The sequence below is a fragment of the Microcaecilia unicolor genome, chromosome 6 (genome assembly GCF_901765095.1).
Source record: "Microcaecilia unicolor chromosome 6, aMicUni1.1, whole genome shotgun sequence".
Classification (NCBI taxonomy): Eukaryota; Metazoa; Chordata; class Amphibia; order Gymnophiona; family Siphonopidae; genus Microcaecilia; species Microcaecilia unicolor.
Genome location: NC_044036.1, coordinates 122,196,003 through 122,208,731, shown reverse-complemented (window position 1 = coordinate 122,208,731; position 12,729 = coordinate 122,196,003). Strand labels below are relative to the sequence as shown.

Below are 12,729 nucleotides of genomic sequence, written 5' to 3'. Positions count from 1 at the left end.
ATTTGAATAAACATCCCCAAAAATCTTCCCAGGGTGACTGTGGTGACTGTGTCATGCATGTGTAATGATTCAAATGTTCTTTTAGAATGAGTTGGAAACCAGCAATTTCCTAATTGCTAGGGGTGCTAATTGGGTCACTGTTGCCTCATTCTGCTTGTATAACGTGAACCACTTATCTCCTTGCATGGTGATACCTTTAGTTAATGACGATTGTGCAGTTCAGCTTGTTTGTATGTGCTTTCTGGCAGCGGTGATCAATGAAGGGTAAATATATTATTCTGTAGGTGATGGAAGCACAAATGCTGCCGAGTCCACCTTCTCTCATGAAGGGAGAGAACAGCCCTCCTCTGCCTCCGAGAGACCAGGATCCAGACCACCTCAGTCTCCAAGGAGACCTCCACATTCTCTGCCACCACGGCTGACTATTCATGCTCCGCCCCAGGAGCTGGGACCACCAGCACAGGTACTCGAATCTTTGCTGAAAAGTCCACTCCAGGTCTCTGTGGAGCATGTCAGAGGTTCATAGTCTTTGGATAGACATATTTATCATTTAGCATTATCATATCACGTCTAACCTTCCATTTGTTTCCAAGAGTTTTGAAAAAGTGGTCCTAAGGCAACTTGTAGTTTTACTTAAATGCATGTCTGTCACTTGAGGCTATTGGGTTTTCATTCACAACATGGTACAGAACCTGCTTTGGTAGCTATATTTACCAAGGTCAAGCTTAAGAAAATTGTTATTGCCATCCTTAGTTTGAATACTGCTTTTCCTTTGGTGGGTCATTCCATGTTAATCTCTTCATCTAGTTGATCTTGATGTGGGTGGAACCATTTTTAAATGGTTCATCTCTTTTCTCTACAGCTTAGCATTTTCACAAGCATAGCATGCTTTACTGTGGTGGTCCACAGAGATCAGCTCTGTCCACCCCACCCCCCTTCTACTAGTCCAAGCCCTTTGAATTGCTGCAGGAATTCTGTCACAGACTGGCTCCATGTATACAGTTTTCAACTGAACTCTGTCAAAGTGCAGTGCCATTTGGTTCACCAATGATTCTTAACACTAGAATTTATTTTATTTATTTATTGAGATGTATTAACTGCCATTATGAAGAGATTCACCCAAGGTGGTATATGGCACATACTAACATAAAACTTAGTTTTATTAACATCATAATGATAGTAAAATGATCAAATATAAATACAATAAATGTGATAAACTTGAAAATGCAAATTTAAACCTAATAATAGGACTACCATAAAACAGGATCAAAAATATATACATTTAACAGCACCGAAATTCACATAACAGAGGTATAATACAATGCCAGCATAATACTAATGAAACCATCTAATAAGCACACTTTAGAACATTCAAATATCATAGATATGATGATAATGCTTTTCTACAGTACAGCTTACCATATAGCTGAGGGGCCAAGCACAGATACATAGATGGGGACAAAGACGGATGGCTAAACTCAAGGCAAGTTCTTTGTACAGTTAAGCAAGATTTAAGGAACTAGTCCAGATACAGAATGGTGTACAGGCAAGTCACCCTATGTATTAAAGGCTTGGGAGAAGAGCCAGGCTTTCACCTGATTCCTGCTTTGAAAGAATCAGTTACTATCTTAGGCATTTGTTTTGGTACACAGCTTACTTTTAAGCTATGAATTACATCAGTTACCAAGTCAAGTTTCTAAGCACTACAAAAGACACCCTTGATCAGGGTCATTTGGATAATAAAGGTCTAATAGTCAATGATTCAGGCACTCCTAACAGGTCCACTAGATGACCTATAATGGCTTCTGCTATCACACTAAACTATAATTACAACAGATCAAACATTTTGCAAGTAACATATCATGTTACTCCCCTTCTGGCCTTCCAGTACTAACTGGTTTACACACTGCCTTCCTGCAGTATGTAAATTAATTAGATCTGCCTCTCCTGTTTGAGCAGCGGAAGCCAGGGGCTTTTTGCTATCCTGGACAGAATTGCAAATCCCCTCTAGATCCTTAATCACCCCAACCTGGTATCTGCTCATGACAGTTCTGCACAGACTAAGCTGTAGGGTCCCAAAAAACAACAAGGCAAACGATCTGCAAAATCCAATATCCAATTTGAAACCTTCGTAAAGGGGCAAATATGGTGCATAAAAGTCAAGAAAAAACCAGCTAAAACGGGAATCCTATGGTCTCTGGCATACACAAATGGACACACCATTATTGAAGCTTCAATAATGGTGTGTCCATTTGTGTATGCTAGAGACCACAGGATTCCCGTTTTAGCTGGTTTTTTCTTTACTTTTATGCACCATATTTGCCCCTTTACGAAGGTTTCAAATTAGCCCCTGACGCAGCCCTAGGTGGGCGAAACACGGCCTGTGTCGGGCGATTTGTTCATACACGGTATCTTCAATAAAATCTTTTTGTTGTGACATTGATCTGCTGGCTTTCTTTCCCAGACTAAGCTGTAGCTATGTCTGTAATTAGAAAGGAACCCAGTATTCAATAGATATAATAAGATAGTTTATTACAATCTTACCAGTAGCAGTACAAGCAAATCAGACAGTCACATGGTGGAACAGCATAACATGACACGTCCTCTCTCTCTCTGGCCTTTTGGAGTCCTCTCTTGTAACCTTCCTTCTCCCTTCTCCTTCACTCACTGATCTAATACCCCTCAGACTGCTGCTTGTATACAATTTTGACTTCATTGATTCCAATGGACCCTAGTCTTTCTCACCAGGGCTCTTGGTCCTTATCAGTTGATCAAAATGACTTTACAAGTTCTTAGGCTCTAACTATAAACAAGATATGCCCAGAGCGCATCTTGTGAGATGACTTTGCATATTCCCCAAACCTTTCCCTAGCCCCCCTTTGGATGTTCTCACCCAGGGTGCAGCTGACCCAGTACTATCTCTACATAACCATAGCAACTCTTGCTCATGACGTCTTGCAGGTGCCAGTCCCAGAGCAAATGCCCCCCTCCCTTGCCAGCTCAGCACTTGCTACAGTGAAATGTAACTGTGTCAAAGGTGAGCTCTGATTTTTACAAGCTAGCTCTCTTTTATATCAGAGATGATTTTGATTTTAAGAAGCCTAGCTCTTATTATGAGCTATTGGCCTGTATTTTACTGAGAGCAAGGGCTAGCATAACTCTTCAAGTACAATCAAATCAGTTTACATATTGCATTGTCACTTTCTCTGTCCCTAGTGGGCGCACAATCTAAGTTTTGTACCTGAGGCAGTGGAGGGTTAAGTTATTTGCCTAGGGTCACAAGGATCTATAGTGGAAATCAAGCCCAGTTCCCCCAGGTTCTCAGCCCACTGCACAAACCGTTAGGTTGCTCCTCCACTTCATCATTGGCACCCCATCTTTTATGGAATGAAATTTAAGGTTCCAGTGTTGACCTACAAGCCCTCTACTGCACTCTACTTTATCTGTCAGAACAACTCATTCATTATGTTCTCTTTTGTGCCTTGCATACCTCTACGTACAATCTAGTTCATGTCTCTCCCCCTTCCCCAGAGGGCACTCACAAGGTTTGCATGTGTTCTAGAATGCCCTGCCCTTTTATCTAAGGTTAAAGCCTTCATACTATAAATTTAAGAAGAGGGTAAAGACTTGGCTCTTCATCCAAACGTTTGACAGTTAGTGGGTGGGCATGGAGCTCCAGGGCCAATTACCCACCCCTTGCCTCTAAATTTAAGAATGGATCCATCTCTTCGAAAATTTAAATCGGGCCTTAAGACCTTTTTTTTTCTTTGTTATGCCATTTGTTTTATAAAGCAGCCTTCATAAGTTTCATCTAGTTACTACCAAGGATTGGGGTCCTGTGACTTATGGCAGCAGATTGATTTATTTTAGTTATAAGCCGCTTTAGACAGCTTTTTCTAATAGGTAGTATATCAAATAAACTTTAAACTTTTCTGAAACTTATTTTTCTCTGTTGCTTGCATTTTTTGCTTTTACCACTCATTTCTATAATCTGACTCTTCATGCTGGTTTAAAATCAGCTTAATTTAATCTTTAGTCTTTCCCGTTCACCACTTTGGCTTCTTCTCTGTCTATGATTCTTATTCCACTTTACAGACTGTTTACCACTCTTCTATTTATACTGAAAGTCAGTATAGTACATTTTGTTAAGCTAGAATATGGTAGATTTAAAACAAATAGGAGAAAGTTTTTCTTTACTCAGCATGTAGTTAGACTCTGGAACTCGTTGCCGGAGAATGTAGTGACAGAAGCTGGCCTTACGGAATTTAAAGGGGGTTTGGACAGATTCCTGAGGGAAAAGTCCATTGAACATTTTTTTTTTTTGGGGGGGGGGGGGGGGGTTGCCGGGTTTTTGAAGCCTGGATTGGCCGCTGTCAGAGACAGGATGCTGGGCTTGATGGACCCTTGGTCTTTCCCAGTATGGCGGTGCTTATGTACTTATGTTTTTTATTCTGCTCTCCCTGTATCAGTGCAGAAGCGTTATTTTCTAAGGTGCTGTTCTAGAAAGTTTGGAAAGGTCAGCCACTGAAGTGGAGGAACAAGGGACACTACAAACGCAGAAAGGAAGTCAGGAGAGTAGTGTAGACAACACGACACTTCCAATGAACCACAAGAGAGTTGAATATCAAACAGGTTTTATTCCTAAAAGCCAATAAGCAGCTCAACACAGCACCGTGTTTTGGCAAATTGCCTGCCTTAGGAGTCTTATTGTAAGACAAAATCATCAACTGGCGTGTCAGGACATTGCAGATTGCTGAGATGGAGCAGTCTTTGAAAAGATAAGAACGCAACTCAGGCGAAATGTTAGTCAATTAAAGACTGGAGCTATCAACAAATGCAGTAGCTGCCAAACCAAAGTTTGCCAGGACTTCCCATGACAGCCATCAGGTTTGGTAGACATACTAATCGCATCACACCAGTGTGTTTCCTTTCTGGTCCTTATTGCAACTTCCTTGAGAAAAGCATGCTGCTAAAAGAATTTTCAGAAGAATGAATTAAAGTCATACGGCATGACTTTTAAAAGACATAATCTGGAAAATAGTACTCAGTAAATTACAAATGACGTTTTGAAGAAACATAAATTAACTTTTTAAGAGATGCAGATAGTCCCTTGGTATTGATGCATTTAAAATAATTGGAACTGGTGAGTTATTTACTTGATCTAAAATGCGGTGCAGTGAAAGAATTTTGTGACAAAGTAATAGTGACATGAACCTGAAATGAGAAGTTGTTTTTGAATTTAAATGCTGTTGCTGACCCTGACACCTGAGAAGAGAAGCAGATCACTTTAGATCTAAAATTTACCCAGCTGCTAGATTAAGTATATAATCAAACTGGGGAGCTCATTTGCAGTTTTGGTGGTTTTTTAGGAGGCTTGGTAGCATGAACAGATGAATGCATTTAATATGAGATTTAAAAGGGGTAGCCTTGTTAGTCTGGAATAACAAAGTTGACAGAAGCAGGTGGTACCTTATAGACTAACCAGTTTATTGTGGCATGAGCTTTCCATGATTAGCGTCCATCTGATGAAGTAGACTCTGGTCCTCAAAAGCTCATGCCTCAATAAATTGGCTCACATTTAATTAGACGCCTTTGTTTTTTCTCTCTGCTATTTCCCTTAAAAAGCAACCTGCTGCTAATATTTACAGCCTTGGTATACACTCCCAGTCCTTGAAGGCTACCAATGGGTCAGGTTTTCACGATACCCCTAATTGGATATAAATAGGGTATGCCTTCCTCCATTGTATGCAGATAAAATGGCCCTTTGATTATATCTTCCACACAAAAGGATGATCATTGTGCGATAATTTTATGAAATGAGTAGATCAGTGCTTCCCAAACTTTTATCCAATATAACACCATTTTAATGCTTAAAAATTCACGTGACCTCAGATGATGTGCTAACTTTTTCGCCATCTCCACTCCTATGTCCACCCCCTCTTCCTTTTATCCAAAACATGAAGGCAGCAGCACTGGTGACAACAGATAGCATAGGGTTGTGAATTGCAGCCTAATATTAGACCCAGCCTGGAGGAGGGGGTTAGGGCCTGTGAACATTCACTGACTCAGGCTTCATGCGACTGCCGCTAGGGGGTATAGGTCACATTGAAGGCCTAGAGGAAGGGCAAATAGCCCTGGTTTTGCCATCCCATGCGGAGTCGCAGCCTACATTTTGGAAACCATTTGTACAGATGTTTCTGTGTGAGATCTTGCACTTTTAAACATGAATTTTTTCTTTTGCCTTGAAGAGAATCCAGATGAGTCGCAGGCAGTCTGTGGGACGAGGACTTCAGCTGACCCCTGGTATTGGTGGTATGGTAAGTACTGAAGGGAGGACCTGTGTGATAATGCCTGGAGGAGATTCATATTTGGAATATATCCTTCCCTGTCTGAATTTTAATACCCCCTATTTTGAATTATATCGATTATATGCACATGCAGTCCACAATATGAGAAACAGTTTACTCATTTTTGAGGATTGGTTGATTAAGTAGAAACACAATGTGAATGGATAGATTTTGTTTTAATTCCCACAATCAAATACTTCCACACAACTCTGGAGTTGAAATTACTGTTGCAAAATTAAGGCCTGTATTCAATATTTACTTATTTTAATTTTTGTAGGACTGTGATTTCATCAGGGACACCAGTTTAATCCTTGCAAGAATGAAATCAGTCCTACAATATTTTTAAAAATATTTGTAAGAAAAAAATAAATATGTGACATTAGGCTAAACTGGAATTCAACATAAGCTCATCCATTGGGCTAAAATAGTCTTGTAAAGTCTGTTCAATGAATGCATCCCAGGGGTTTGATTCACTAAGCCTTTATTCTCATTGTGTGTATAAGGTATTTAAAAAAAACCCAAAAACTTGACAATGTGGACCTATTGGCATAGCCAGCCATTCAGTCCAGTTTACGCAGTATTAACTAGCATGCATGCACATTATACCCTGCATTAAACTTCCGGTAGCATCTTTCCATGACCATCCTTAGGAGAGGAGAGTGTGTGTATGTAGAGAGAAGAGAGCTGTACATATACGCATGCACACACACACTCTCACTATCAAGTGTTTACAGTAGAATTTGTTTCTGTTGTGAGTCTGTGATGACCTGCACCCTTGTTGACTCAAGTCTATAGTCTGGATTTAATGTTCTGATCAAGAGGTGCATCAATATCCGTGACTGTCAAAAGCAGTTGACACAGAAAGTGCAGGATAGGATATTTAAAGACTTTATTTGTTGTCTTAGCAGCAACACTTTTTTGACGACGAGGACAGGACCGTGCCGAGCACACCAACTCTTGTGGTGCCACATCGTACAGATGGGTTTGCAGAAGCCATTCAGTAAGTAAAGTAAAAGAAAGCTAGAAGCTGGCATTTGAAAAGTCCAGTTATTCTTTTTTTATTAAATTTTGTCTAGTACTTTCCAGTTTCTTAAAGATTATCTAAAAAAGTTTAGCTTGGTCTCAGATTGGAGATCAAAACCCTCTCATTATCGAAGTTCAGTTCATGCAGTCCATTGCTTGAAGTATGACCAGTACAGCTCTGGTCTGCACAGTCATTGACATAAAGTTCTACAATATGTTTTACTAATTGTGACCTGCGTTTCTAGTTCACCTCAGGTTGCTGGGGTTCCTAGATTCAGGTTCGGACCTCCTGAGGATATGCCACAGACCAGCTCTAGCCATTCAGATCTTGGCCAGCTTGCATCACAAGGAGGTAAAAATTGTACTGTTTTCCAGCCATGAAATAACTTACCTTTCACAAAAAGGATGGAATTAGTGGTGATGAGTGCTGTCAACAAATCTATATTTTTATTGCTTTTTAATAGAAGTACATTCTGGAGGGTTGGGGGTTGGCCTCCCCCCCCTTTTTTTTTTAGCTTACGCAAAATGTCTTAAACTGTATATGTACAACAATAACCACCAGTTTGCCCTACTGTAAATACTAAACCGTTAATATATTTGTTTATTTAAAAATTTGATATACCACTCGCCTTTACCAGATCAGAGTGGTTTACAAAATAAAATCTAAAAATCTCAAGTAAAAGAAGGAACTCCATAATAATAGAACAAACCTAGCACACACTCCTCAAAACTACATTTAGTCTTCCACACATTCTGTTAATAAGCTAAAAAACAATTTGTTCTCTGAAAGGACATTCCAGTCTTTCCTACGGTGTGAACTGCAGATTTAATACTAGCTTAAAGAAGTAAGTCTTCACTAAAATCTTGAATCTCTTATAATTGGTTTCTGCACGAATTTCTTAGGTAGGTCATTCCATAATGTTGGTGCCAGCCTAAAGAATACCCTCTCCCTTGTGGTTGCCCAGTAACCCTTAGAGAAATGAGGCATCCACGTTCTAGAGTCCTGCATAGATCTAAGGCATCTTGTGGGCATATACAAAAACGTCCACTTAAATATAATAGTTGCTGTTCCCTTAGCAATTTATATGACATGCAGAAAATCTTAAATCTGCTTCTAAAAAATGCAGGCAACCAATGATACTTTACAAACAGGAGTCACATGGTCAAATATTTGGGCATTTCTGAGGCGCCTAATTGCTGTATTTTGCAGCGTCTACATTTGCCTAATCTGAGAACTTGGGAGACCTGAATATACTATGTTACCATAGTCCAAGCATGCAGTAACATCTGCAGTGCTGATTAATCAAAGTATGTTTTATTGATCTTATAAAACTGTCTCAAGAAATAAAAGCCTTTTTAGTAACAGAGGATATTTGCATAAGTACATAAGTATTGCCATACTGGGAAAGACCAAAGGTTCATCAAGCCCAGCATTGTGTTTCCAACAGTGGCCAATCCAGGTCACAAATACCAGGCAAGATCCCAAAAAAGTACAAAACATTCTATACTGCTTATCCCAGAAATAGTGGATTTTCCCCAAGTCCATTTAATAATGGTCTATGGACTTTTTCTTTAGGAAGCCGTCTAAACCTTTTTTAAACTCCGCTAAGCTAACCGCCTTTACCACATTCTCTGGCAACGAATTCCAGAGTTTAATTACACGTTGAGTGAAGAAACATTTTCTCAGATTAGTTTTTAATTTACTACATTGTAGCTTCATCGCATGCCCCCTAGTCCTAGTATTTTTGGAAAGCGTAAACAGACGCTTCACATCTACCCGTTCCACTCCACTCATATTTCATAGGCCTCTATGATATCTCCCCTCAGCCGCCTTTTCTCCAAGCTGAAGAGCCCTAGCCGCTTAAGCCTTTCCTCATAGGGAAGTCGTCCCATTCCCTTTATCATTTTCGTTGCCCTTCTCTGCACCTTTTCTAATTCCTCTATATCTGTTTTGAGATATGGCGACCAGAATTGAACACAATATTCGAGGTGCGGTCGCACCATAGAGCGATACAAAGGCATCTTGCCTATAAAAGATCTTTTTGAGAGAGAGGATTTAAACCATGTTAGAGCTGTACATGTGATACCTATAGATTGCAATCGCTGAATAAGTAGATTGTGATCCACTAGATCAAAGGCTGCTGCCAGATCTAGGGACACTGCTAGGACAAGCTGACCATTATCTAGGAGTTCCCACATTTCACTAACTACTGCTGTTAAAACTTTCTGTGCTATGGTCTTTCCTAAAACCTGATTGTTTTGGATGCAGTATGTTTGTATTTTCTATGAAATCAGTCGCTTGTTTCAGGAGTACTTGCTCAATCAGCTTCTCTGGAAGGCACAGATTAGAAATAGGTCTATAGTTCTGAACGTAGTGAGGGTCTAAGGAAAGGGCCTTTAATATGGGGCGGACACTAGCACATTTCCATCTGGAAGGCTGCAAGCCTCCCTGTAGACTATTATTAATCATCAGCAGTAGTAGTGGGGTTAGACATGTGTAGTCATCTGGAATGGGATCTAGCTTTACACATGGTCACTTAATTCGTTGGTCTAATTTTTCTAAAGAAATTAAAGAATAAGTTTGGAATTCGCTTAGCTTTGGTACTGCAAGTTTTACTTCTGGCGCTACATAATCAGAGTTTGCCTTAATAGCCCCCTTTAAGCAAGAAGTACATAAATTCAGGACCTTTAGTTTGAAAATATTGACCTAACTGCTCTATGGCTGGCATCTCTATGACTGGCATATCCACTGATGAATTATTTTCCCTAGAACCTGTCAGTTTCTTTACTAGAGAAAACATCTGACCTGGTATGTTGTCACTTTTTCTCTATTCATTTTTGAAAATAATTGTTGCCAATCTCACTTTAGAATTAATAGTGTTTCTGTAATTGTTTACATTGATTTTGTAAAGCTACAGTTTTATTTTTCTGTCACTGTCTCTCTAGGTGTCTCAGTTGAACTTTAATAATTTCAAACCATTGTGATACCCTCTCATACTACCAGATTTGTGTTTGTCCCTCTACGAAGCAGTAGAAATAGTAATAATCTTGTCCACTTCCTTTTAAGTTTACTATTCCATGTTTCCACCTGCTCCTCCACTGCAGGTTCCAAAACATCTTTGTCAAATGTAGTACATAATGGAGTCATAAATTCTTGGTTCATTTGATTCTAGTCTCTAATCATCCTGCTCTCCACATCTGGGTTGCCTACACCCTTCAAATGCAATGCTAGTGACAAACAATAATTCAATGATCCATCATGATAGTGGGCAGGTTCTGGCTGCAGTGATCTGATAGTCCTCTCTCAAGGGGGATATCACTAGGTCCAACGTGTGTCCTCCCACATGAGGGGGGCCAGTGACCCACTGCTTTAATCCTAAATCTGACAGTAGAATGGCAAAGTTATGGTGTGTGAACTGTACATAGGTGTAAGCCCTACTTAAGACACATTTGGGGCTAACGCAACCTGGCAGGTTAACTTTTATTCTGCCTTGTGGCTGATTTGGAAGGAGGTGTCTCAGATGGTTATTATGATGATGATTATTATTATTATTAGATTGTTGATTGTACCTGGTGCAGTGGAGGGTTAAGTGATTTGCCCAGGGTCAGAAGGAGCCACAGTGAGAATTGAACCCACTTCTCCCAGTTGTCAGCCCACTGTGATAACCATTAGGCTGCTCCTAATTTTATTTTCTATTCCATATTATCTTTGGACTTCTGATTGAGTGCTTACATTAAAATCCACCCAGAGCTTTTTAAAGCAGCATGCGCGCTCCACAAGCAGCAGGATCAGTTCAATGGTGGTAGAATATTTTGAACCATAGATGAGTAATTCGACAACACCACCATCATGACTAGGCTAAGTGAACTGGGTGGAGATATAAAATAAGGGGGAAATCCATGAGTTGTTGCTAACAGCGGCTGTTTCGAGTTTGAGCTAGAAGTCCAAAGGAGCAGTAAGAAACTGCTGATCCAAAATGAAATTCATGTTAGTCCTAGAGAGTAGGAGGTAGAGCAGCAAGAGTCCAGTGGCTATGTGCCCAGTCAGAATCTTCTAGCATGTATCTGTTGGTAACAGGGTGCAAGATTACCCCGAAGCAGTTTCTACAACAGGCATCTGAATCCTCTAAAAGAAAATGTAGGTGAATAGGTAGAAACCTGAGAGAACACACTGTATGATTTACATCTGTAGGGCATGACTTCAGAACTTAAAGACAAAACCCAAGATCACAGCACAGAAACAATAATAGTGACACTATTGGCCTAGCAGACTTCCTCATTCCTGGAATTGATTGAATTAGTGACATGCTGTGTCTGCAGTTTCTCAGAGCACACTTCCACCCCGAGTCCACTTTTTTTATCCAGACTCAAGTCCTTTCAATTTGAAGGATACTTAAGATGCATTACTTGAAGTATTTGGTGAAGGATTTGTTGTAGCCAACATAAAGATCATACAAATATTTCTTGCTCCAGTTGGGAAAGATTTGCTCATTTTGTCACGTTGAAAAAAAATAAATTTTTCAAGAAGGCACTTATACTTTTAATTTTAGAGATTTTCTTTTGATGGATCTACAGTTCGGTTTGGAGATTTTTATACTTTTTAAATACATATTAAAGCAATTTTAGCTTGAATACAAGGAAAGTGGTAGCTATATATTCTGTTGGTGTAAGATTTAGTAGGGCTGTACAATTATCAGTTGCAAAGTTTAAATTCTTAGTTGAAATTTAAAACCAGTGCTAAATGCAGTTGTGGTATCACTTTTTACTACAATGTTGTTGTACTTTCTCAGTGTGCTTCCTTTACTCGCTGTTTTGTTCAGCCAAGGGAGAAATAAACGACAGTAGTCCTATTGATTTGAATGAAAACTGTCATGATCCAAAAAGTCAGCTGATGCATTCTCTGGATATTGATAGCACTTAATAAATTCTCTTAACTAAATAAAACTTTCCAAAAGACTGACCAGTTGTTTTTGTTGTATGCACCTGTCTCCAACAGACCCATATCCATAAGTACATAAGTAGTGCCATACTGGGAAAGACCAAAGGTCCATCTAGCCCAGCATCCTGTCACCGACAGTGGCCAATCCAGGTCAAGGGCACCTGGCACGCTCCCCAAACGTAAAAACATTCCAGACAAGTTATACCTAAAAATGCGGAATTTTTCCAAGTCCATTTAATAGCGGTCTATGGACTTGTCCTTTAGGAATCTATCTAACCCCTTTTTAAACTCCGTCAAGCTAACCGCCCGTACCACGTTCTCCGGCAACGAATTCCAGAGTCTAATTACACGTTGGGTGAAGAAAAATTTTCTCCGATTCGTTTTAAATTTACCACACTGTAGCTTCAACTCATGCCCTCT

The 12,729-nt window shown here is 39.8% G+C and overlaps 1 protein-coding gene across 5 annotated transcripts in view; it reads left to right on the top strand.

The window, feature by feature from the left end:
- TPR (translocated promoter region, nuclear basket protein) overlaps positions 1–12,729 on the top strand; it is a 247,582-nt gene that overhangs the window by 223,706 nt on the left and 11,147 nt on the right. For 3 of the 5 annotated variants that reach the window (XM_030205413.1, XM_030205414.1, XM_030205411.1), the window contains exons 43-46: positions 285–463; positions 6,249–6,317; positions 7,253–7,347; positions 7,616–7,722. In XM_030205413.1, the coding sequence (XP_030061273.1) occupies positions 285–463; positions 6,249–6,317; positions 7,253–7,347; positions 7,616–7,722 (450 nt within the window). The remainder of the gene's footprint in view (positions 1–284; positions 464–6,248; positions 6,318–7,252; positions 7,348–7,615; positions 7,723–12,729) is intronic. The other 2 variants (XM_030205416.1, XM_030205412.1) reach the window with 1 other exon arrangement.